This window comes from Macaca thibetana, chromosome 4 (genome assembly GCF_024542745.1).
Source record: "Macaca thibetana thibetana isolate TM-01 chromosome 4, ASM2454274v1, whole genome shotgun sequence".
NCBI lineage: Eukaryota > Metazoa > Chordata > Mammalia > Primates > Cercopithecidae > Macaca > Macaca thibetana.
In genome coordinates, this window is record NC_065581.1 from 37,833,262 (window position 1) to 37,855,922 (window position 22,661).

At 51.4% G+C, this 22,661-nt stretch overlaps 1 protein-coding gene across 4 annotated transcripts in view; it reads left to right on the forward strand.

Moving 5' to 3' along the window:
- The window catches only part of FGD2 (FYVE, RhoGEF and PH domain containing 2), a 33,088-nt gene extending 10,677 nt beyond the window's left edge, over positions 1–22,411 (forward strand). For 2 of the 4 annotated variants that reach the window (XM_050787622.1, XM_050787625.1), the window contains 10 exons: positions 57–115; positions 303–449; positions 1,163–1,255; positions 5,695–5,774; positions 5,862–5,892; positions 6,627–6,719; positions 7,348–7,479; positions 11,413–11,559; positions 13,046–13,192; positions 13,565–15,211. In XM_050787622.1, the coding sequence (XP_050643579.1) occupies positions 57–115; positions 303–449; positions 1,163–1,255; positions 5,695–5,774; positions 5,862–5,892; positions 6,627–6,719; positions 7,348–7,479; positions 11,413–11,559; positions 13,046–13,192; positions 13,565–13,780 (1,145 nt within the window). In that variant the 3' untranslated portion in view covers positions 13,781–15,211. Of the gene's footprint in view, positions 1–56; positions 116–302; positions 450–1,162; positions 1,256–5,694; positions 5,775–5,861; positions 5,893–6,626; positions 6,720–7,347; positions 7,480–11,412; positions 11,560–13,045; positions 13,193–13,564; positions 15,212–22,039 lie in introns of those variants that run through there. The other 2 variants (XM_050787623.1, XM_050787624.1) reach the window with 2 other exon arrangements.
- The last annotated feature ends 250 nt before the right edge of the window (positions 22,412–22,661 follow it).

Below are 22,661 nucleotides of genomic sequence, written 5' to 3' on the forward strand. Positions count from 1 at the left end.
GCCCCAGCCACCAGCCCCGATTTTCAGGGAATAAACTCTGGCCATGCCCCTTTCAGAAGCCCTGGACATGATCTTCTCAGCTGCCCAGCACTCCAATGCAGCCATCACTGAGATGGTGAGCAGCCCGCCCTCCCCTGGAGCCCTGTCCCCGTCCCTGCAAGTCTCAGCCTGGTCCCACCCATGACACCTATCCCACTGCTGCCCTTGCTCTCACACCCCAATCCCCGTCCCCACAAGGCAAGCCTTCCAGAAGCAGGTGAGCCCTGCCCAGACTTGACTGAGGATGCACCCCAACCCCCCAGGAGCGGCTGCAGGACCTGTGGGAGGTGTACCAGCGCCTGGGCCTCGAGGACGACATAGTAGACCCTTCTAACACCCTGCTCCGTGAGGGCCCGGTCTTCAAGATCTCCTTCCGCCGCAACGATCCCATGGAGCGCTACCTTTTCTTGGTAGGAGGGTGCTGGGAGCTCCTCTCCACACCAGGGAGGGAAGTGGAGCCACTCTGGCCTGAGTCATGCTGCCTGGCCTCTACCTGGCACTGCAGGGGGACAGGGAAGACACCGCTTCTCTGTCCTTTTTTGCTTTGGCACCCAGATGACTTTGGACAGGTCACCTGCTGCCTCCAAGCCTCAGAGATTTCCAACCTACAGGTTTCCCAGACATGTCCTAGGAAGCAACAGAGTCAGAGTTTGAACCTGGTCTGGCTCCAAAGCCTGTGGTATTAAACTGTGCTCTAGAGAGTGTACAGCAGGAGGGAGTAAGGTTAGCTACTAGGAAGAACTGCCCTGGGTTTGCATGGAAGAAGCTGGGGGGATCTCCTGCGATCTGGAAAGGTGGTCCTGCCTGGAGGTCTGGGGGATGGAGCTAAAACCTCTTGTAAACCCCTACCAGCCTGAGCCCCTGTTGAGAAAGGCCTTGTAGGTTTCTGAAGGTCTGCTAGGGTCCCTTGTAGGGTGACCCTCCAGTAACCATCCTAGGGGAACTAGGAGCTTGACAGCCCCTTCCTCATCACCCGCATCATCACCTGTGACGTCCTGTGAGCTGGCCAGAGTGTGGTCAAAGGGGAGGGGGTCCAGTGGTGCTCAGCCCACCCTCGGAGAGGCCCCACCTAGCCGTCCTCCCTGCCCCTGCCACGGGCCACTCACACCTGTGTCTCCTGCAGTTCAACAACATGCTGCTCTACTGCGTGCCCAGGGTGATCCAGGTGGGTGCCCAGTTCCAGGTGAGGACCCGCATCGACGTGGCCGGGATGAAGGTAAGAGGCTCCACCTCAAAGGTGGGACTGAGTACAGGGAGTAATAGGAGGGGCCAACCAGGTTCTCAATCAGAGAACCAAACCCCTGCAGGGCCTGGACAAATGTGGAGATGGAAGAGTGTGGGGCTAGAGCTCTCCCCTCTGGGCTCCTAGCCCTCCTGCCCCGTCCTTCCCAGCTTCCGACAGGCCTGGCCCTCCCTTTGGGGCACTGCATGAGCCAGCTGGGCCTTTCTCTGCTTTCCCTACTGTTTATACCACTGCTTCGAAAACTTTCATGTATGTGAGAATGCTCTGGGCATCTTGTGAAAATGCAGGTTCTGAGTCAGGAGGTCTAGGTGGTGGGGGGCCTGAGATCCTGCATTTCTAACCAGCTCCCAGTTAAGATGGACAGACAACTGACCCCACCTGCAGGATTGTGGGAATTAAGTGAAATGAGACTTGTCCTGGGCAGTGTACGCTGATACTGTAGGAGCACAGACCACGTTTTCAGTAGGAAAGGTCTCCAGTGTCAGCTCAGCGGCTGGCTTATGTGTGTCCCCATCTACTTCATCCAGAGATAATGGCAAATGAGCAGGGCCAGTAGTTCGTCATGGAGCCCATTGACTGGGTGTCCCCATGGGGGACCACCAGATCCTCCTAGCAGCCTCATGATGCAGGGGCTGTTAGAATCTTTTGGATTTTTTTTTTTTTTAGATGGAGTCTCACTCTGTTGCCCAGGCTGGAGTGCAATGGCACAATCTGGGCTCACTGCAACCTCCGCCTCCTGGGTTCAAGTGATTCTCCTGCCTCAGCCTCCCAAGTAGCTGGGACTACAGGTGCAAGCCAGCATGCCCGGCCAATTTTGGTATTTTTGGTAGGAGAGATGGGGTTTCACCACATTGCCCAGGCTGGTCTCAAATTCCTGACCTCAAGTGATCCACCTGCCTTAGCCAAAGTGCTGGGATTACAGGTGTGAGTCACCACACCCAGCCTGTTTTTTATCTTTTAAAAATATTTTAATTTTACTACTTAAAAAATACAGATTATACACATTCTAAAGTCAAATAATATAAAAAATATATACAATGAAAGTCTCGGCCGGGCACGGTGGCTCAAGCCTGTAATCCCAGCACTTTGGGAGGCCGAGGCGGGTGGATCACGAGGTCAGGAGATCGAGACCATCCTGGCTAACATGATGAAACCCCGTCTCTACTAAAAATACAAAAAACTAGCCGGGCGTGGTGGCGGGCGCCTGTAGTCCCAGCTACGCGGAGGCTGAGGCGGGAGAATGGCGTGAACCTGGAAGGTGGAGCTTGCAGTGAGCCGATATCGCGCCACTGCACTCCAGCCTGGGCGACAGAGCGAGACTCCGTCTCAAAAAAAAAAAAAAAAAAAAAAAAAGTCTCCTCCCACTCTATCCTTAGGTCCCCTTCCTGAAGGCAACCCTTGCTTCTTGTGAGGCCCTCCAGAGGTGGCCTTCGCCTAGCAAACAAATAATATATAATAGGCTTGTTTCCTCATTTATACCAGAAGCAGTGGTATACTCTACACATTTTTCTGCACTTTGCTTGTTTTAACTAACTGCAAATGCTGGAGACTGAGGTGTCCCTGTACTTGAGAGCTTCCTCATCCTTCTGCCCAGCTGCATTGCGTCCCACCGTGCGGATGCACCGGAATTTCTTCAGTCTTCTGCTGAGAGACACTTCGATTGTTTTCAGTTGTCAGCAGCTGCAAATGAGGCTGCAGTGAATAGCCTGGTACAGCCTGCCTGTGTGTGAGTGTATCTGTAGTTAATCCCATTTTTAAACATGAGAAAACCAAGGCCCTAGAAAACCTTTCTAACTTAAGTAACTTGCTTCAAGGTCATATCGCAAATGCTAGTTTGAGTGACCAAGCCAGGATTTAGATGCAGGTGTAACAAAGGCTGGCGCTTCTGCACCACGCTCTGCTGTCGCCTATTAAGGCTTCAATCCAGAGGGTTAAAGCCTCTGATGGGATTTCTGGCATCATGGAGGACATGGTCAGAGAAGCTTCCTAACCACCCGTCTCTGCTGGCTCCTGAGTCCTGGTGTGTCCTGAGGGCTGGGGCTGGAAGAAGCAGAGGTCTGGTGTGGCCCATTTTGGCACTCTCTCATCCACCATCACCCCTACCTGCTTCAGCCCCAGAAGGGAGCTGCAGGCAGGAGTTGAACCAGAATGCTCTACCCTCTAGAGCCCCTGGGGCCTCCAGAGACCCCAGCAAAAGAGCCCGTTCCCTGCTCCTGACTGGGGTTGCTTGGCATTTGGAGCAATCCAGGGCCTGGGGGTGGCGTGCAGCCTGGGAATGATGAAGGCTGATGAGGGAACATGGGTTCACAGCTCACCCCCACACCTGAGCTGACTGAAGTCTTTTACCAGTGCAGCCCTGGCCCTGGCATCTAGCTTTCCATCCTAAAGGGACCAGAATGTCCCATAGACCAGGGCGTGTGCAGGCTTGTATGTCTGGAGTCCTTGGTGAATGAGGCTGAGAAAGGCAGGTTTATGGAGAGCTACAGACAGAGAAATGGAGACAGGTGGCCCTGCCAAAGGACTGTCAGAGGCCCAGGCATAGAAAAATAGAGATCGACAGATAGGAAGGCTAAGAAATATAGAAACCAAAACAGAGTCATAGAGAGAAAACAGAGAGAGCCGAGCCTGAGAGCATCAGATGCTTTGGGTGTGTGTTGAGAGCTCACCGGCCCTGTGTGTGCTGGGTTTCTGGAGTCTGCTAGTCTTGGCTAGCATGTCTGATACTCCAGCAGCCGCAGAGCACCCTCTCCTGGATGGCATGGGCTTGGCAAGCGCAGAGCTGTCCACTCACCCTACTTCTGTGCAGGAACTATTTTCTGAGTCTAAGATTTGGAGGCAAATCTCGCCTTTGACCATCATGATGGTTCCTATTGGCCCATGACTCCCTGGCCTCCTCCTTCCTAGGTGTCAGGGAGGCCTAGTTCACAGCAGCTGATTCTCCCCAAGGTCTGACTTGGTCTTAGCAGTTTTGCCATCCCACACAGGACCAGCCTGGGAAGAAGGAAGGGGTGTGGGCACACATATCCAGAGGCTCCATGTACAGTTGTGCAGGTTGTACACTGCACAAGGATACCTCATCTAAGAGGTTGTCTTCTGCAGCCAACTGCAGATTAGCAGATTTTGATACAATATCATAGATGGTATATTTATGGTGAGAATTGTCCGGCAGATGGCAGTCAAATGTCTTGTTCCAACAATATCTAGGTATTATGCCAGTTTGCCAACAGATGTCAGTAAAGTGTTTTGAGGAAGGCTGTCCTTTTCTAATTATTACAAAGGTACAGTATGGACTAGCAGGGGATTGAATTGACCCAGCCCTGGGGAGAGTGGTTGAGGCTCAGCTTAGCAGAGCTTGGGAAACTCCTCTCGAAACCTGCTGGGGAGCTGGAAGCCTCTGTATGAACATCCCTGGGGCAGCCTAGACCCTCAGGTCAGGAGCTCCCAGTTCCCTTTTTTCTGTCAAAAGCATGATATTTCTTCCTATTTCTGGACTGCAAACCTGGGATTTCTCCTTCTTTTCCCTTTCCCCTCTCCCTGACTCAATTAGAAACCTCTTTTGTCTCTCCAGTGCGCCTGGGCAGGCCGGGGCCGTCTATGATGTCACTTCCTAACTGGCCTGTGAGCCACAGGTCTGTCCCATTTTGGCCAGATCCAGCCCCTCATCCCTTGCACACAAAGAGGTATTTGGCTCTTTCCCAAATACCTCTTTCCACATGACCACCTCCCCAGTGCCAAGGGCATCGAATACCAAATCACATCAGCCCCCTCTAAGGCAAAGACTGGGGAGTGAGGCTGCAGACTAGGACTAAGCTGGGGAAGGATGTGCTTGTACTCAGTGCTGTCTGGGTTATGGTGAGCCGCCCTGGAAGTGTGCAAAGACCTGGCCACCGCATGGGAGGCAGCAGAGGAGTTCAAGTGTTCGAGGAATTGAATGGCAACGAAGTTCCCCCGCACAGAGGCTCTTGTGCTCTCGGCCTGTGTCTTCGGTTCTCTTTGCAAATCTCTCTCCATGCTGTCTGGAGGAAGTGCGCTTACAGGACTCTGGGGGTAGGATGGAAATAGATGTTCTTCCATCTTACCTTTGGGGGCTGAAAACCTGGGGTGGAATCCTTCTTTTGCCCCTTTTTTGTTGAATCTATTGTCAGAAATTGTCATCTCCACCTCACACTGGGTCAACTTAGCTGCTGCTAAAATTCCAGGAGCCATAGGTCCATTTGCTTGGAGGGAGGCCCAGTTGTAGGAGCATTTGCTTGGCTCAACAGGATTAGGGAGGTGGCGAACAAGCTCTGCATCCCTGTCTCTCGAATATGAATTGTCCCTTGGGCACAATCCACCTCCCTCCCCTCTCCAGTGCTGCGCCTGGGACCCGGGGGATGGCGAGTCTGAGCCGGTTGCCTCCCTCCTCTTGGCAGGTGCGGGAGCTGATGGACGCTGAGTTCCCCCACTCCTTCCTGGTGTCTGGGAAGCAGCGCACTCTGGAGCTGCAAGCCCGGTAAAGCAGCTGGGTGGCAGCCCAGGGCCAGGCGGGAAAACTGGGAGGGGCTGATCTCCTCAACACCTGTGTTCACTTTCCGAGCAGGTCCCAGGAGGAAAAGATTTCCTGGATGCAGGTATGGGAACGCTCCAGGCCTTCCGGGAGTCTTTTTCCTTTCTCTTTTTTTTTTTTTTTTCTTTCGCAGTAATGGGTTATCTTGATGAAGCTCCTGGGATTCTCCCTAGCCTATTCGGGCTGAGGGGCAGGGAGTGGTGTGTGTATGCATGTGTGTGTGTGCATGTGTGTATGCATGTTTGTGCATCCGTGTGTGCATGTCTGTGTGTGTTTGTGTGTGTGCATGCATGTGTGTATGTGTGTGTTTATGTATATGTGTGTTTCTGTGCATGCATGTGTGTACATGTGTTTGTGTGTATGTGTGTGTATGTGTGTGTACATGCATGTGTGTATGTGTCTTTGTGTGTATACGTTTGTGTGTCTGTGTTTGTGTGTGTGTGCGTGTGTGTGTGCACGCTCCCACACCTGCGTGTGCCCAGCTGCTCCCTGCTCTTCCTAAGGAGCTGCTCTGTGGTAGTTTGGAGACAGATCTGGGTTCCTATCTTGCTGCTTCTCATTGCCCAGCTGGGCAGTCCAGGGCCAGTCACTTACCCTCTCTGAGCCTCAGTTTGTACATTTGTAACCTGGGGTTGGTAGTTTCTCCTCTGATAAGGTGGCCTGTGTGTGTGTAGAATCCAGCGTCTGGCACCCAGTGGGCTTTCAGCCCTGTCTGTTGCATGTGTGGCTGGATGGACCGAGGAGCAACCCCTCCCTCCCACACCTCAAGCCCCAACCCTCCCTCTCCCTGCACCCCAGGCCTTCCAAGCAGCTGTTGACCAAATTGAGAAGCGGAATGAAACCTTCAAGGCGGCGGCCCAGGGGCCTGAGGGAGACACCCAGGAGCAGGAGGTAAATGAAAGCTTTTTCATCCGTTGCTGGAGCCACCAACCCAAACAGAGCTTGTTCCCTCTCTGTTCTACTTGTACCAGCTTGGAGGGACAGGGAGTGTCACCTGCCAGGAGAGACTGAAGGGACCAGGGGAAGCCCTCACAGCGCATCCCCCGACTCAGTGCCTGAGCATTCCCCGTTAGCAACGCTTCCTTTGGGAGCCTCTCTGTACGGCTGTCATGGGGAAGGGTTTCATGTCTCTGTAGCCGCAGGGGGCAGCAGGGTTTTGGGTTTGAAAGTATCTGACAAATGTAAAGTCTCAGGGAAGATGGAAGGTGAGTGGGGTAGGGGCTGGGGAGGATATCTGTGGTTTGAGTTCAGATTTGAGCTCAACTCTGGCTTGCTGGGTGACTGCTGAGTCATTTGACCTCTCTGGGTCTCAGTTTCCTCACTTATACAATGGGAATAATGGTAACTAATCTATCATAAGGCCTTGATCAGGTCAGTCAGCCTCCTGTGAAAGCCCCAGGGAAGCCCAACACACAGAATCCCTGCCACAGCAGGTGGACACAGGGCCTCCGGTCCTCGGAGGATGGGCAGAAGAGGGTCACCAAGGGCCCATTCCTGCCCAACTCCCCTTAACCCACAGCTGCAGTCTGAGGAGCTGGGCCTCCGAGCACCACAGTGGGTCCGGGACAAAATGGTGACCATGTGCATGCGCTGCCAGGAGCCCTTCAACGCTCTGACGCGCCGTCGCCACCACTGCCGGGCCTGCGGCTATGTGAGTACTCCTGCCAGCACTCCTGCCTCCACCTGCCCCACCCAGGCCTCCACCTTTCCTACCTAGGCCTCCCCTTGATCCACTTAGGCCTCACCTGTCCCACCTAGGACTCCACCTGTGTCACCTCAGCCTCTACCTGTCCCACGTAGGCCTCCACCTGCCCCACCTTGGCCTCCACCTGTCCCACCTAGGCCTCTACCTGTCCCACCTCAGCCTCCACCTGCACCACCCAGGACTCCACCTGTGTCACCCAGGCCTCCACCTGCCCCACCTTGGCCTCCACCTGTCCCACCCAGGCCTCCACCTTTCCCACCTGAGCCTCCACCTGCCCCACCTAGGCCTCCACCTGTCCCACCTAGGCCTCCACCTGTCCCACCTCAGCTTCCACCTGTCCTACCTAGGCCTCCACCTGCCCCACCTAGGCCTCTACCTGTCCCACCTAGGCCTCCACCTGCCCCACCTCAGCCTCCACCTGCCCCACCTAGGCCTCCACCTTCCCTACCTAGGCCTCTACCTGTCCCACCTAGACCTCTACCTATGTCACCCAGGCCTCCACCTTCCCCACCTAGGCCTCTACCTGTCCCACCTAGGCCTCCACCTTCCCCACCTAGGCCTCCACCTGCCCCACCTAGGCCTCTACCTGTCCCACCTAGGCCTCTACCTGCCCTACCTCAGCCTCCACCTGCCCCACCTAGGCCTCCACCTGCCCTACCTAGGCCTCTACCTGTCCCACCTAGGCCTCTACCTGTCCCACCTAGACCTCTACCTGTGTCACCCAGGCCTCCACCTGCCCCACCTAGGCCTCCACCTGTCCCACCTAGGCCTCCACCTGTGTCACCCAGGCCTCCACCTGTCCCACTTAGGCTTTTACCTGTGTCACCCAGGCCTCCACCTATCCCATTTAGGCCTCTACCTGCCCCACCTGGGCCTCTACACTCCCAGCTCAGGCCCTGCTGTCCCCATCCTGGCCAAATCTGCTGGCTTCAACCAGTGCAGCCCAGTGGCGTTGGGCACTAGCTCATCTGGCCCTCACAGCACACCTCAGGGGGCTGCTATGCTCCCGTTTTATAAATGGGAAAATGAGACCCATTGAGGATTTAATTACTTGTTCAAGGCACCTCTAAAGCTGATCCTATGAATTTATCTGCCTTCTTATCATCATTTTCCATCACCCTGAGACCCAGAGCTAGGAAATGGTCTCCAGTTCCAGTGGAGGGTCATCCAGCCCCGTACCCCCTCAGGCCTTGCCCCACCACCACACCAGGCCCATGCCCACTGTGCACCCACCCACCCCTGTCATCCTCTCTTCTCTACCTGCTTTGGCTAACTGTCCTCTCTTCTCTGCAAGCCCTCAGCACCCTGGCACCTGATGGATTCTGTTGCCAACTCTGCCTACTGGTTCAGGCCTCAGTTTCCTTACCTCCACCATGGGGATCATGAAACCCACCTCCAGTGTGGCAGTGAGGATTCAACCAAAAAACATTCTCTCCCTTCTCTCTCCTTCTCTTTCTCTTTCCCCCTCCTCCATAGCTCAGGTAGGGCATCCAGTGCAGGTGAGCTACCAGCTTCTTGTGTCCCTCCAGTTCCTCCTCTTATCAACCCAGGCCCCGTTATCAGAGGCAGATCTCGCTTTGCTTTTTAAGCATCTGCTGTACTTAAGCTGTACTCTGTTGACATCACAACCCCCTCTGTTTACTCTGCAAACAGAGAAGCCCTTTGCAACCTCAGTCTTTGATGACCTCTAGAGGACAGGAGGAGTCTAGCTGGACAGGTTGGGGCCAGTCAGGGAGGTGTCCCCAAAACGTGTTAAACTGCAATCAGGACACAGTCCATTTCTAGGACTGGGAACACACCTGCATTCAGATGTCCGTGATGAGTTACATCCCGAAGCCAAATAGAAAGGATGTGGGGATTGGCTACTGTTCCTGGTGATTCACATCTGTAAATAAGAGTTGAACTGATTCACACATGTGACTGAAAGTAGTTCTTTAAAAATTACTTAAAATAGTGAACTACAAAGAGGCACAAAGAATAACAACACCCATGTAGCTGCCTTCCAGCTTAAGATAGAAAACATTCTCACAACTAAACTAAAGGTATGATCCTTGCTTGGATTCTTTCTGGGGTAAAATAAAGCCATCAAGGTCGCTCTTGGGACCATTGGGAGATATTTGATTTTGTAACATATCTAGATAATAATATTATATCAGCTGGGTGCAGTGGCTCACACCGGTAATCCCAGCACTTTGGGAGACCAAGGTGAGCAGATCACCTGAGGCCAGGAGTTCAAGAACAGCCTGGCCAACAGCCCCATCTCTACTAAAAATACAAAAATTAGCCGGGTGTGGTGGTGTACACTTGTAATCCCAGCAACTCGGGAGGTTGAGGCAGGAGAATCGCTTGAACCCAGGAGGTGGAGGTTGCAGTGAACCCAGATCGCGCCACTGTACTCCAGCCTGGGCAACAAGAGCAAAACTCCATCTCAAAAAAATAAAAATAATAATACTGTATCAATGTGAAATTTCCTGAGTGTGACCATGACACTGTGATAGGTAGAAGAATGGCTTGTTCTTAGGAGACACCAGCTACATATATAAGGGTGAGGTGTCATGATGACTGTAATTTATCCTCAAACGGATCAGAAAAAAATAAAATACACACACATAGAGAGAGACAGAGAGCAAATGTGGCACAAATGTTAATAATTAGTGAATTCAGTGGGTGGTATCATTGTATTATTTGTTCAATTTGTCGGTTTGAAATTTTTCAAAATTAAAAGTTGTTAGAGGAAAAAAAATTACTAATTATATTTAAACATTGAAATCTCTCAATAAAAAAATAAAATGCTCCTAAGGTAACCAAAGCCCGTGTGGGGCTGTGCCCTGACCGTGGGTTTCTCGTGCCTGTGCAGACCTTCGTGCCTGCTGAGCCAGTGAGTCATCCTTTCGGTGGTTCGGGTGCCAGTTTCTGTCTCCCCTGCCTGCCAGACGGGAATCCTTGTCAGGGTGGGGCAGGGCCAGGCCTTCTTCTCCACATCCCTGCCAGGCCATGCTCTGTGCTAGGCACACAGAGGAGCTCCCTGAGGGCTGGGGCTGCCTGACGAACAACACTCCCTGCTCTGCCCCTTTCTCCTGCGCTCCATCTCCAAGCCCACATCTGGGCTCCCCGTGGTGCCAAGTCTTCCTTGCAGTCATGCCTTGAGGCACCCAGAGTTCCTCTCTGAGTCTTCCCAGGCCCCTTTTACCTGGTCTCCCAGCATGATCCATGTCAGCCTTGGGGGGATGTCTTCGTGGTGAACTGAGGGTGGGCCCCGCTCCACAGAGTACCCATGTAAAAACAACCAGCCTATCATTTTTAGATGAACATACACTTGACTCCATGATGGCGCAGAATACAAAGTCCACCTGAGTCTTAAAGCTAAACTGTGGGTCTTGAAAGACACACCCTGTTTGTGGAGGGCCTGTCTGCCAGTTAACAGTGTGGCTCTCAGGGTCAGGAGAGGACAAAAGCTGGGCCCTGCTTACCTGGGGGGGTCTTTGGGAGAGTCAGGTGAGATGGCAGAGAGGACAGCACTTGGAAAAGTGAATCAGATGCAGAGGTCTGTCTGGGGCAAGCCCTTGGGTTCACGGTTACCCTCACTCGGAGGGAACCTGGAGGAGAGAGAAGTTATGGCCCTTGCGATGGGGGCCGGGTCTTGAACTCTCAGCCTAAGAGCACCGAGTCTGAGCTCCCCCATGCACTGCAGCCTCCAGGCAGTTGGGCCTCACCAGCATCGGGCACCATTCCCGCTCTGCCTCCATTCCACTCTCGAAGCTTCCTTTTCCTCCCCCAGTCCCTGGTTGCTCTCATGCCCCCACCTGCCCGCCAAGGCAGGAGCCCAGCCCTCCGGTGCCTGGTCTCAGCCCCACGCCCCCGTGTGTGTGTCCTCCTCAGGTGGTGTGTGCCAGGTGCTCCGACTACCGGGCCGAGCTGAAATATAACGACAATAGGCCAAACCGAGTCTGCCTCCACTGCTACACGTTCCTCACTGGAAACGTGCTCCCTGAGGCCAAGGAGGACAAGAGGCGGGGCATCCTGGAGGTGAGGGCCACTGTCCCCATGCTCACCATCCGTCCTCTTTTCAGGGAATGTGTGCCCAGTAACCACCCTGGGCTGACACTGTCCAGTGCTGAGGAATAAGCCAGCTGTGGTCACACCCTCCCTCCACTCCCTCCTCCTCTCTCTGCCCACAGACCCGGGTCTCTCCCCACAGCCCAGGCAGTGCGGAGCCTGTCACCAAATGGAGGTACCCTTTGGCTGCAGGCTGTCACCCACATTCTTCTGCGCTTCCTCTATGTCCTCATCCAATAGTACGCCCCCTCTGGACAGTTCCTGTTCACATCCCCACGTCCTGCCCCAACAGTCCCAGGGTGACAAGAGCTGGTCACTAATTCCATTTTACAGATGGGAACACTGAGGCTTCAGGTCAGACAGATTGGAGACACCATTCTAACTGGAAGGGACTCCAGGAGCCAGTCAGTCTTATCCCATGGAGACCCAGGGCTGGAGAAGTGACTTGCCCAAGATCACACAGCAAGTTAGGAGCCAGCTCTCTGATCTCAGCCACAGATGTTCTTTCTGTTGCCCTGGGGGCCTCACTGAGCCACACTTGCCCCCACAGGTGCTCCCTTGTGGGGGTACAACTGTGCTCAGCTAAGCACCACAAATACAATGTCACCCAGCCCAGCATCGGTACCACCATCCACTGCCCCTCCCTCATGAAGGCCAGGTTGATATCCTACTGTCCCTGGGAGGTGGGAGAAGGTCCAGCCTGTGCCAGCTGAGATTCACTCCCAGGTTCAAGTTGGCCTCTTTTGGCCAGGTGGGATGGCTCATACCTGTAATCCCAGCACTTTGGGAGGCCAAGGTGGATGGATCACCTGAGATCAGGAGTTCGAGACCAGCCTGGCCAACATGGTGAAGCCCCGTCTCTACTAAAAATACAAAAAAAAAAAATCATCCGGGCATGGTGGTGCATGCATGTAATCCCAGCTACTCAGGAGGCTGAGGCAGGAGAATCTCTTGAACCCGGGAGGTGGAGGTTGCAATGAGTCGAGATTGCACGATTGCACTCCAGCCTGAGCAACAAGAGCGGAACTCCATCTCAAAAAAAAAAAAAGTTGGCCTCTTTCCATGAGCATCTGCCCCCTTTCCAATCCTCCTCATTCTTCCAGGCCCAGGACCCCCCTGACCGACAGGCAACACAGCCTGCTGCTGGAGATGCTCAGCCCCTTCTCGAGGCCCAATTCTGTTTCCTGGAGCAGCTCCAGGCACCCTCCCGGCACCTGCCCCTTGTGGGCACACACACGACAGGTTCAGGCAGGCTGGCGTTTGGCCGCAGCTCTGCCACTGGCCAGCTAGCTGTGTGACCACAGGCACTTGATGGGACTTTCTGAGTCTCAAGGACCAAGGACCTCTCCATTCAGTACTGCTGTAAGGATTGGAGATAGTAATTGTCAAGCCCCCAGACCAACATCTGGCACTTGCGGCTGCTCTGTTCCCTGAAAGTCCCTCCTTCTGGTTTTAGAAAGGGTCCTCAGCCACGCCTGACCAGAGCCTGATGTGCAGCTTCCTGCAGCTCATCGGGGACAAGTGGGGCAAGAGTGGCCCCCGGGGCTGGTGTGTGATCCCTCGAGATGACCCCCTTGTGCTCTATGTCTACGCTGCCCCTCAGGTAAGGCCACCACCTACCCATCCCCCACCAGGCCCTGGCCTTCCCACAGCATGTGTATGGTGGGGGTCAGCGGTGAATATTGCTAGCTCCATATGTCAGGTAGGGAAACTGAGGCCCAATGAGGATGTGGTATCCTGGAGTCTCAAGGTTAGTAAGTTTCAGAATTGGGCCCTGACTCTAGGTCACCACTGCTTTGCCCTCAGAGGCAGCCATTTCTTCTCTCCTCTTCCTCAATGGCCTTCACCAGCCCACCCCCAACCCATGGGGGTTTGAGGTGTGAGCTGTGCGTGAGTGGCTGTTACCTTCACAATGGCCATCTGGGGCAGTAGGACTGAGAGAGGATAGTGGCCCACTGCTCTCTCCTCCCCCCAGGACATGAGGGCTCACACCTCCATCCCCCTGCTGGGCTACCAGGTGACCGTTGGGCCCCAGGGGGACCCTCGGGTCTTCCAGCTACAGCAGTCAGGCCAACTCTACACTTTCAAGGCCGAGACGGAGGAGCTGAAGGGCCGCTGGGTGAAGGCCATGGAGCGGGCGGCCAGTGGATGGAGTCCCAGCTGGCCCAACGATGGGGACCTGTCCGACTGAGCCACTGCCAGCCACTATCCTGCCCACCTCTCCCCACCCTGAACCCAGCTCCTGCCACAGACTGACCCTGTGGCCTCAGGACCCACTGCCCCAAGGGGTGCTTTCACAGAATTGATTCAGCCATCTGCGCTCAGGCCATGTGTCCCGATCTGGGATGCAGAAAATATGGGTCCATTCCTTTCTAGAAAGGGGACAACCAAGTGTCTCAGTTTGCCTTGCAGGGAGGGGGCTCCTGGGCCATGGGACTTCCAGTGCTGAAACTGGGAAAGCCCCAGGTAACCCCGGACTGGTGGTACCAGAGTGTGGTTTTCAACCGGGGCTGCTCATTTGTGTCTCCCGGGGAGCTTTTAAAGAGTACTGGTGAAAAACACATAGTAAATTAATTTTAAAATGTAGAAAACAATGCCTGTACTGAAGCACCACCAACCAGTTAATTGGTCTGCGATGGGGGAGGCACGGGGTCTTTTTTTTTTTTTTTTTTTTTTTTGAGATAGAGTCTTACTCTGTTGCCTAGGCTGGAGTGCACAAACATGGCTCACTACAGTCTCCATCTCCCAGGCTCAGGCGATCCTCCCACCTCAGCCTCCCACGTAGCTGGGACTATAGGTGTGTGCCACTGTGCCTAGCTAATTTTTTTATTTTTTGTAGAGATGGGATTTCACCATGTTACCCAGGCTGGTCTCAAACTCCTGGCCTCAAGTGATGCTCCCACCTCCACTTCCCAAAGTGTTGGGATTACAGGTGTGAGCCACTGTACCTGACGCATGCATACTTTTTTTTTTTATTATTATACTTTAAGTTCTAGGGTACATGTGCATAACGTGCAGGTTTGTTACATATGTATACTTGTGCCATGTTGGTGTGCTGCACCCATCAACTCGCCAGCACCCATCAACTCGTCATTTACATCAGGTATAACTCCCAATGCAATCCCTCCCCACTTCCCGCTCCCCATGATAGGCCCCGGTGTGTGATGTTCCCCTTCCCGAGTCCAAGTGATCTCATTGTTCAGTTCCCACCTATGAGTGAGAACATGCGGTGTTTGGTTTTCTGTTCTTGCGATAGTTTGCTGAGAATTATGGTTTCCAGCTGCATCCATGTCCCTACAAAGGACACAAACTCATCCTTTTTTACTGCTGCATAGTATTCCATGGTGTGTATGTGCCACATTTTCTTAATCCAGTCTGTCACTGATGGACATTTGGGTTGATTCCAAGTCTTTGCTATTGTGAATAGTGCCGCAATAAACATACGTGTGCAGACGCATGTGTACTTTTTAAGAGTACACACTGGAGTCTGATATACAGCCTGGGTTACCTGGGATGAAGAATAAAGAAAGCAAACTACCACAACCGATGGTTGAGCCCCTATCAAGTGCCAGTCATGATAGTAGTAATAATAATAAAAATAATAAACATCTATTGGCCAGGCTCTGTGCAAGGTGTTTTATGTGGATTATGTCATTTTACCATCCATAGTTATCCCCATTTCCAGATGAGAACACCGACTCAGAGACGTTTAGTAATTGGTTCAATTGGTCATGTAACTCATAGATGCGAGAGCCAGGTTTTAACCCAGTGAACTAAGGTCAAAGCTCTTTCCATTACGTAGCAGAACAATAAGACAAGCAGAGAGGGGAGGAGAGTGAGAAGGAAAGGAGAGGGAAAGAGAGTGAAGAACGCTGGGAAGACAAGAGGGAAAGGTGAATGGTGGGAAGAAGGGGGATGGGAGGAGCATCCCTGTTCCCTCATCCCCACCTCGCTGGTGGGTGAGGATGCTTTTTCATAACAGACCACCAGGGGGTGGCAGTGGTCAGCAGGTCACATGGAGTGGCCCCAGCAGTGGCCAGAACACCCTCAGCTGCTCTCAGCAGGTCCAGCCATTTCTGGGCTCTGCCCTGAAAGGAGGAAGCATGGATGAGTCACAGGTTTTTGTCCCATCACAGGCTCAACAGCTTGCCTGCCTCCAACCTGAGGCCACTTCCCTCTTGTAGAGTGTTTGTTTATTTGAGACAGGGTTTTGCTCTGTCACCCAGGCTGGAGTGCAGTGGTGTGATCAGAGCCCACCAGAACCTTGACCTCCTGGATTTAAGCCATCCTCCTTCCTCAGCCTCCTGAATGTCTGGAACCACAGGCACACGCCACCACGCCCAGCTAATTTTTGAAATTTTTGTAGAGATGGGGTCTCACTATGTTGCCCAGACTGACCTCAAGCTCCTGGGCTCAAGCATCCTCCTGCCATGGCCTCCTAAATATTGGGATTATAGACATGAGCCACCGCTCCCGGACAGCGTCAGCATTTTATTTATTTTCTTTTTTATTTTCATTTTTATTTTTTGAGATGGAGTCTCTTGCTCTGTCGCCCAGGCTGGCTCCATCTCGGCTCACTGCAACCTCTGCCTCCTAGGTTCAAGTAACTGGGATTACAGGCGTGCACTACCATGGCTGGCTAATTTTTGTATTTTTAGTAGAGACGGGATTTCACCATGTTGGCCAGGCTGGTCTCAAATTCCTGACCTCAGGTGATCCACCCGCCTCGGCCTCCCAAAGTGCTGGGATTACAGGCATGAGCCACTGCGCACAGCCTGCATCAGCATTTTTTTTTCTTTTTTTTCTTTCTTTTTTTTTTTTTGAGAAGGAGTCTCGCTCTGTCGCCCAGGCTGGAGTGCGGTGGCGCCATCTCGGCTCACTGCAAGCTCCGCCTCCTCGGTTCACGCCATTCTCCTGCCTCAGCCTCCTGAGTAGCTGGGACTTCAGGCGCCCACCACGCCCAGCTAATTTTTTTGTATTTTTAGTACAGACAGGGTTTCACCGTGTTAGCCAGGATGGTCTCCGTCTCCTGACCTCGTGATCCGCCCGCCTCGGCCTCCCAAAATGCTGGGATTACAGGCGTGAGCCACTGCGCTCGGCCTGGTATCCATTTGTTAGAAAGCACTGAATTGACTGAAGTTTTGGATCTTCTTCTTCTTTTTTTTTTTTTTTTTTTTGAGACGGAGTCTCGCTCTGTCGCCCAGGCTGGAGTGCAGTGGCGCGACCTCAGCTCACTGCAAGCTCCGCCTCCCGGATTCACACCATTCTCCTGCCTCAGCCTCCTGAATAGCTGGGACTACGGGCGCCCGCCACCACGCCCAGTTAATTTTTTGTATTTTTAGTAGAGATAGGGTTTCACCGTGTTAGCCAGGATGGTGTCAATCCCTGACTTCGTGATCCGCCCGCCTTGGCCTCCCAAAGTGCTGGGATTACAGGCGTGAGCCACCGCGCCCGGCCCCTGCATCAGCATTTTAAAACTCGCCAATGATGCTGAAGGCAGCTGGCTCAGTGACAGCAGAGTCAAACTGCGGCACTGGTACCTAAGCTTTTCCAGGGGGTTAGTCTGAGTGGGAGTATAGGGAGTGGCTTCACCGTGGAACAAAATGAGGTAGCTGTCAGAAGAGGGAAGCGGGGCACACAACCTTTGTGTTGTCATTGTTAGGTTTATTGAGGTGTAATTTACAGACTGTAAAATCCACCCTTGTTGGTATATTTTCTAAGTTTTGGCAGAAGAGTACAGTCATACAGCCACCACCACAATCCCCCTGTAAGTGTCCCCATGCCACCCTTTGTAGTCAACACACACCCCTACTCCTTGCCTCTGGTAACCATTGATCTGTTTCTGACTGATAATTTTGCCTTTTCCAAATGTCCTTTAAATGGAACCACAGCTTTTTGAGCCTGGCTTCCTTTACTCAGCATTATATATTTGAGATTCATTCACTTTGTTCCCCATGTCAGTAGTTCATTCCTTTTTCATTGCTGAGTAGTATTCCATTGCATGGGCATATCACAGTTGTTCATCTCTTTACCAGGTGAAGTACACTTGGGTTATTTCCAGTTTGGGACAATTATGAATAATACTTCTATGAACTATAAACATTCATGTTCAGTGTTTGTGTGAGCACGCATTTTCTTTTCTCTCAGGTAAATACCTAATATTGGGTCACTGAGTAAGTGTCTAACTTTATCAGAAACTACCATGCTCTTTTCCATTATCAGTTGTACCATTTTGCATTCCTACCAGCAATGTTTGACAGTTCCCCCTGCTCATGCATTTGGTGTAGTCAGGTTTGAAGTTTGTTTTTTTTTAATTAATAATTTTAGACATTCTGGTGAGTGTATAGGGCTCATGACCTTTTAAAAGTTTCTGATATAAAGAAATACATACAGGCTCACATCTGTAATCCCAGCATTTTGGGAGGCCAAGACGGGAGGATCACATGAGGTAAGGAGTTTGAGACCATCCTGGGCAACATGGTGAAACCCTGTCACTACCAAAAAATATAAAAATTAGCCGGGCATGGTGGTGCATGCCTGTAGTACCAGCTACATGGGAGGCTGAGGCAGGAGAATCCCTTGAACCTGGGAGGCAGAGGTTGCAGTGAGCCAAGATGGCACCACTGCACTCCAGCCTCAGTGACAGAGTGAGACTCTGTCTCAAACAAAACAAAACAAAAGATCTGGGGACTGACAGAATGAATTGTGTGACTCAGACACGACAAGCCCATCACCTCGTACTTACTAATCATCGCCACCACTGTGTCGATGAGGTCATGGGACTTTCACATCTTCCCACTTCCCCAGCACTACCGTCTGTTATTCATCTCTGTATCCCAGGGCTTAGCACATAGCAAGTGCTTGAAAAATACCCTCTGGCCTGGATTCACACCAGCTCTGTCCACCCTCCAACACGGTATGTTTTCATTTTCTTCCTTGAGGTGACTGGAGGTCAAAGAGGTAAAATGATGTGTCCAAGGCATGTAGCATCTCTGTGTACTCTCTTAGGGACCAGGATGCGGGTCTCCAACTTCTCACCGTGACCCCACACTTTTGTCCTCACCTTACTGCCTGTCCCGCCCTCATGGCTTGATGCCAGGACCTGTTTCTTTTTGAAGATGGCCACAATAAGAGTATTTACACCATGGAAATTGGCAAACATGAAAATCGGCATATCAGCCCCTCTGACCTCTCATCCCCCAACAAAGAGTTAGTTGTTCCATTTTTACCAGCACCTCACTGGACAGGGAACCTGGCATTCAGGCGAGACTGAGAGAAGCCATCTTTGCTCACATAGCCTTGTCTTGATCGTACAACCAGACCATGAGCCCCTCGAGGGTGGCCAAGATGCCTTATCCATCTCTTTTCCCCACTCCTGTCCTCAATCTTTGTCCTGGGCTGGCTGCCAGCTAGATTTGGGCCTAGGGAAACAATAAGCTTCTTCAGGTTGAAGGCCAAGGTGGGGATGAGGGCATCTTCCTATTGGTACTGCTGGCCTGCCCTGGCCTCTGCCTGGTCACCCTATTCCTACTCTTACGCCTGGGGGAACTGAGCACTGACATGCTAGAACTGTTCTTCTCACCCTCTTCTATGATTCTCAGATTTCTTATCTTTGCCATTCTCATCATGTCTCACTTTCTTTTTTTCTAGGAATAAAAACAAAAGCTAATTTTTGATGAACATTTACCATGTGCTTTCTTTTTATTGGCTCATGTAATCCTTATACCAGCTCCATTGTACAGAATGAGAACAGGGAGGCACAGAGAGGTTCAGCAACTTGCCTAAAATCACACAGCTGGTAAATAGGGAAGCCAGAACTCAGTGTAGATGATCTGAGACCTCTCTGGAAAGCAGCAATGAGCACGTCAGACTTAGAATTGTAAAACATGGGTTTGAATACCGGCTCTGTCACCTCCTGTGACTTTGCTCTCTAGGTCTCAGCTTCCTTCCTCATTCACAAGGTGGGATGATGAACATGCACCTCATCCGTTCATAGGGTGATCTCAAAGTCAAATTATGTAACAGGTGTAAAAGGATATAGCAAATAGTAAAGTGGGCTGGACACGGTGGCTCACACCTGTAATCCCAGCACTTTGGGAGGCTGAGGTGGGCAGATCACTTGAGGCCAGAAATTTGAGACCAGCCTGGCCAACATGGCGAAACCTTGTCTCTACTAAAAAATACAAAAATTAGCCAGGTGTGCTGGTGCATGCCTGTAATCCTAGCTATTTAGGAGTCTGAGGCAGGAGAATCACTTGAACTGGGGAGGCAGAGGTTGCAGTGAGCCAAGATCATGCCACTGCACTCCAGCCTGGGCGACAGAGCAAGACTCCATCTTAAAAATTTAAAAAAAAAGAAAGAAAGAAAAGGAAAAGAAAATGGTAAAGTGCTCAGCAAATGAGTGGATTATTAGTATATGGTTCTGTTTTCCAATTTTGAATTCCTCTCTTGCCTCTCGGAAGAATTCTTTGTCACTTCTGTTGTACCAGCATGCACAGTGCCCAGCGAGCTCCCAGATGTGGAAGCGATCAGGCAGTGCTGACTTCTCTTCCTGTGTTCTCTGCTGGGCTCTAATTTCTCTTTTTTTTTTTTTTTTTTTTTTTTTTTGAGATGGAGTTTTGCTGTCACCCCGGCTGGAGTGCAATGGCACAATCTTGGCTCACTGCAACCTCCACCTCCTGGGTTCAAGTGATTCTTCGCCTCAGCCTCCCAAGTAGCTGGGATTACAGGCACATGCCACCATGCCCAGCTAATGTTTGTATTTTTGTAGAGACAGGGTCTCACCATGTTGGCCAGGCTGGTCTCGAACTCCTGAACTCAGGTGATCCTCCCGCCTTGGCCTCCCAAAGTGCTGGGATTACAAGCATGAGCCACTGCGCCTGGTGCTGGGCTCTAATTTCTCAAGTCTTTCAAGGAGACTCAATTCACCTCTCCTTTTCCCTTTCCATCACCAAACCCAGACTCAGAGAGTGGGTGGGTTCACCCCAGCAGGCTCCTAGTGCTCAGACCAGCACCAGTACTGGCACTCCTTGAATGAAGTCAGTACATGAATACATCTTAGACATTACAATGGAAGCCAGTTGGAAGTTATGCTTCGCTTTCTAGAAACGGGCTTGAGTAAACTTTTTAGAAACACATTTATTTTTGTGGAGCAAGGCAATATATACTGGTCTGACTTTATTTTTAAAATTATTTTGGGGGGGTGGAGGTAAGGAAAGGGAGAGCATTAGGACAAATAGCTAATGCATACAGGGCTTAAAACCTAGATGACCGGGTGATAGGTGCAGCAAACCACCATGGCACATAAATAAATAAATAAATAAATAAAATTATTTGTAATATACAATAATCCCTTGCTATCCATGGGAGATTGGTTCTGGGACCCCCACTCCCCACCGCGGATACCAAAATCTTCGGGTGCTCAAGTCCCTGATATAAAACGGTATCGTATTTGCATGTAACCTATGCCTATCCTTCCATATACTTTAAATCGGGAGGGTCCCCAAATCCCAGATCGTGGACCGGTACCAGCCTGTACCTGTTAGGAATGGAGCCACATAGCAGGAGGCAAGCATCTGGCAAGCTAGCATGACCACATGAGCTCCCCCTCCTGTCAGATCAGTAGGGGCATTAGATTCTCAGAGGAGCGCAAACCCTACTGCAAACTGAGCATTCGAGGGATCTCAGCTGTGCACTCTTTTTGAGACTATAACGCCTGATGATCTGAGGTGGAACAGTTTTATGCCCCCGTCCATGGAAAAATTGTCTTCCACAAAACCAGTCCCTGGTGTCAAAAAGTTTGGGGACTGCTGCTTTAAATCATCTCTAGATTACTTATAATGTCTAATATACTGTAAAAAATATGCAAATAGGCTGGGCATGGTGGCTCACGCCTGTAATCCCAGCATTTTGGGAGGCCGAGGTGGGTGGACCACTTAAGGTCAGGAGTTCGAGACCAGCCTGGCCAATATAGCAAAACCCCATCTCTACCAAAAATATAAAAATAAGCTCAGTGTGGTGGTGCCCTCCTGTAATCCCAGCTACTGGGGAAGCTGAGGCAGAAGGATGGTTGAACCCAAGAGGGGGAGGTTGCAGTGAGCTGAGATCACGCCACTGCACTCCAGGCTGGGTGACAGAGCAAGACTCCATTAAAAAAAAAAAAAAAAAAATTAGCCGAGTGTGGTGGCAGGCACATGTAATCACAGCTACTCAAGAGGCTGAGGCAGGAGAATCACTTGAACCTGGGAGGCAGAGGTTGCAGTGAGCCGAGATCACACCATTGCACTCCAGCCAGGGTGACAAAGAGTGAGACTCTGTTTCAAAAAAAAAAAAGTGTGTATATATATGTGTGTGTGTGTGTGTGTGTGTGTGTGTGTGTGTTTTTGTATGTAAATAGTTGTTAGGTTATATTGTTTAGAGAATTTTTTTTTTTTTTTTTTTTTTTTTTGAGACAGGGTCTCACACCCTCACCCAGGTTGGAGTGCAATGGCATGATCTCGGCTTACTGCAGTCTCCATCTCCCAGGCTCAAGCAATCCTCCCACCTCAGTCTCCTGAATAGCTGGGACTACAGACACTGCCACCACACTCGGCTAATTTTTTGTATTTTTGGTAGATATGGGGTTTCATCATGTTCCTCAGGCTGGGAGAATAATGATTCTTTTTAAAGTCTGTATGTATTCAGTACAGATGCAAACATCCATTTTAAAAAATATTTTTGATTCGTGGTTGGTTAAATCCATGGATATGGAACCCACAGATATGGAGGGCTGGCTGTATTTTATCATTTCATTAAAATACATCACTTTTTGTGAAGCATAATTTAAAATAAAGTGCACAGAACTGAAGTGTATGGATTGATGACTTTTCACATGTGTTCACCCACGTAACCATCAAGATCCAGGACAAAGGCTCAGAAGATGTGCAGGGCCCCGGACGGCTCCCTTGTGCCCCCTCCCAGTCAGTACCCACTCCCACAGCAGCGATTTAATTTTGGATAGGCAATACATTCACATGGTACAATTCGAAAAGTACAAAAGGTAAACTAGAAAATCTCCCTCCCATCCTGCTGCC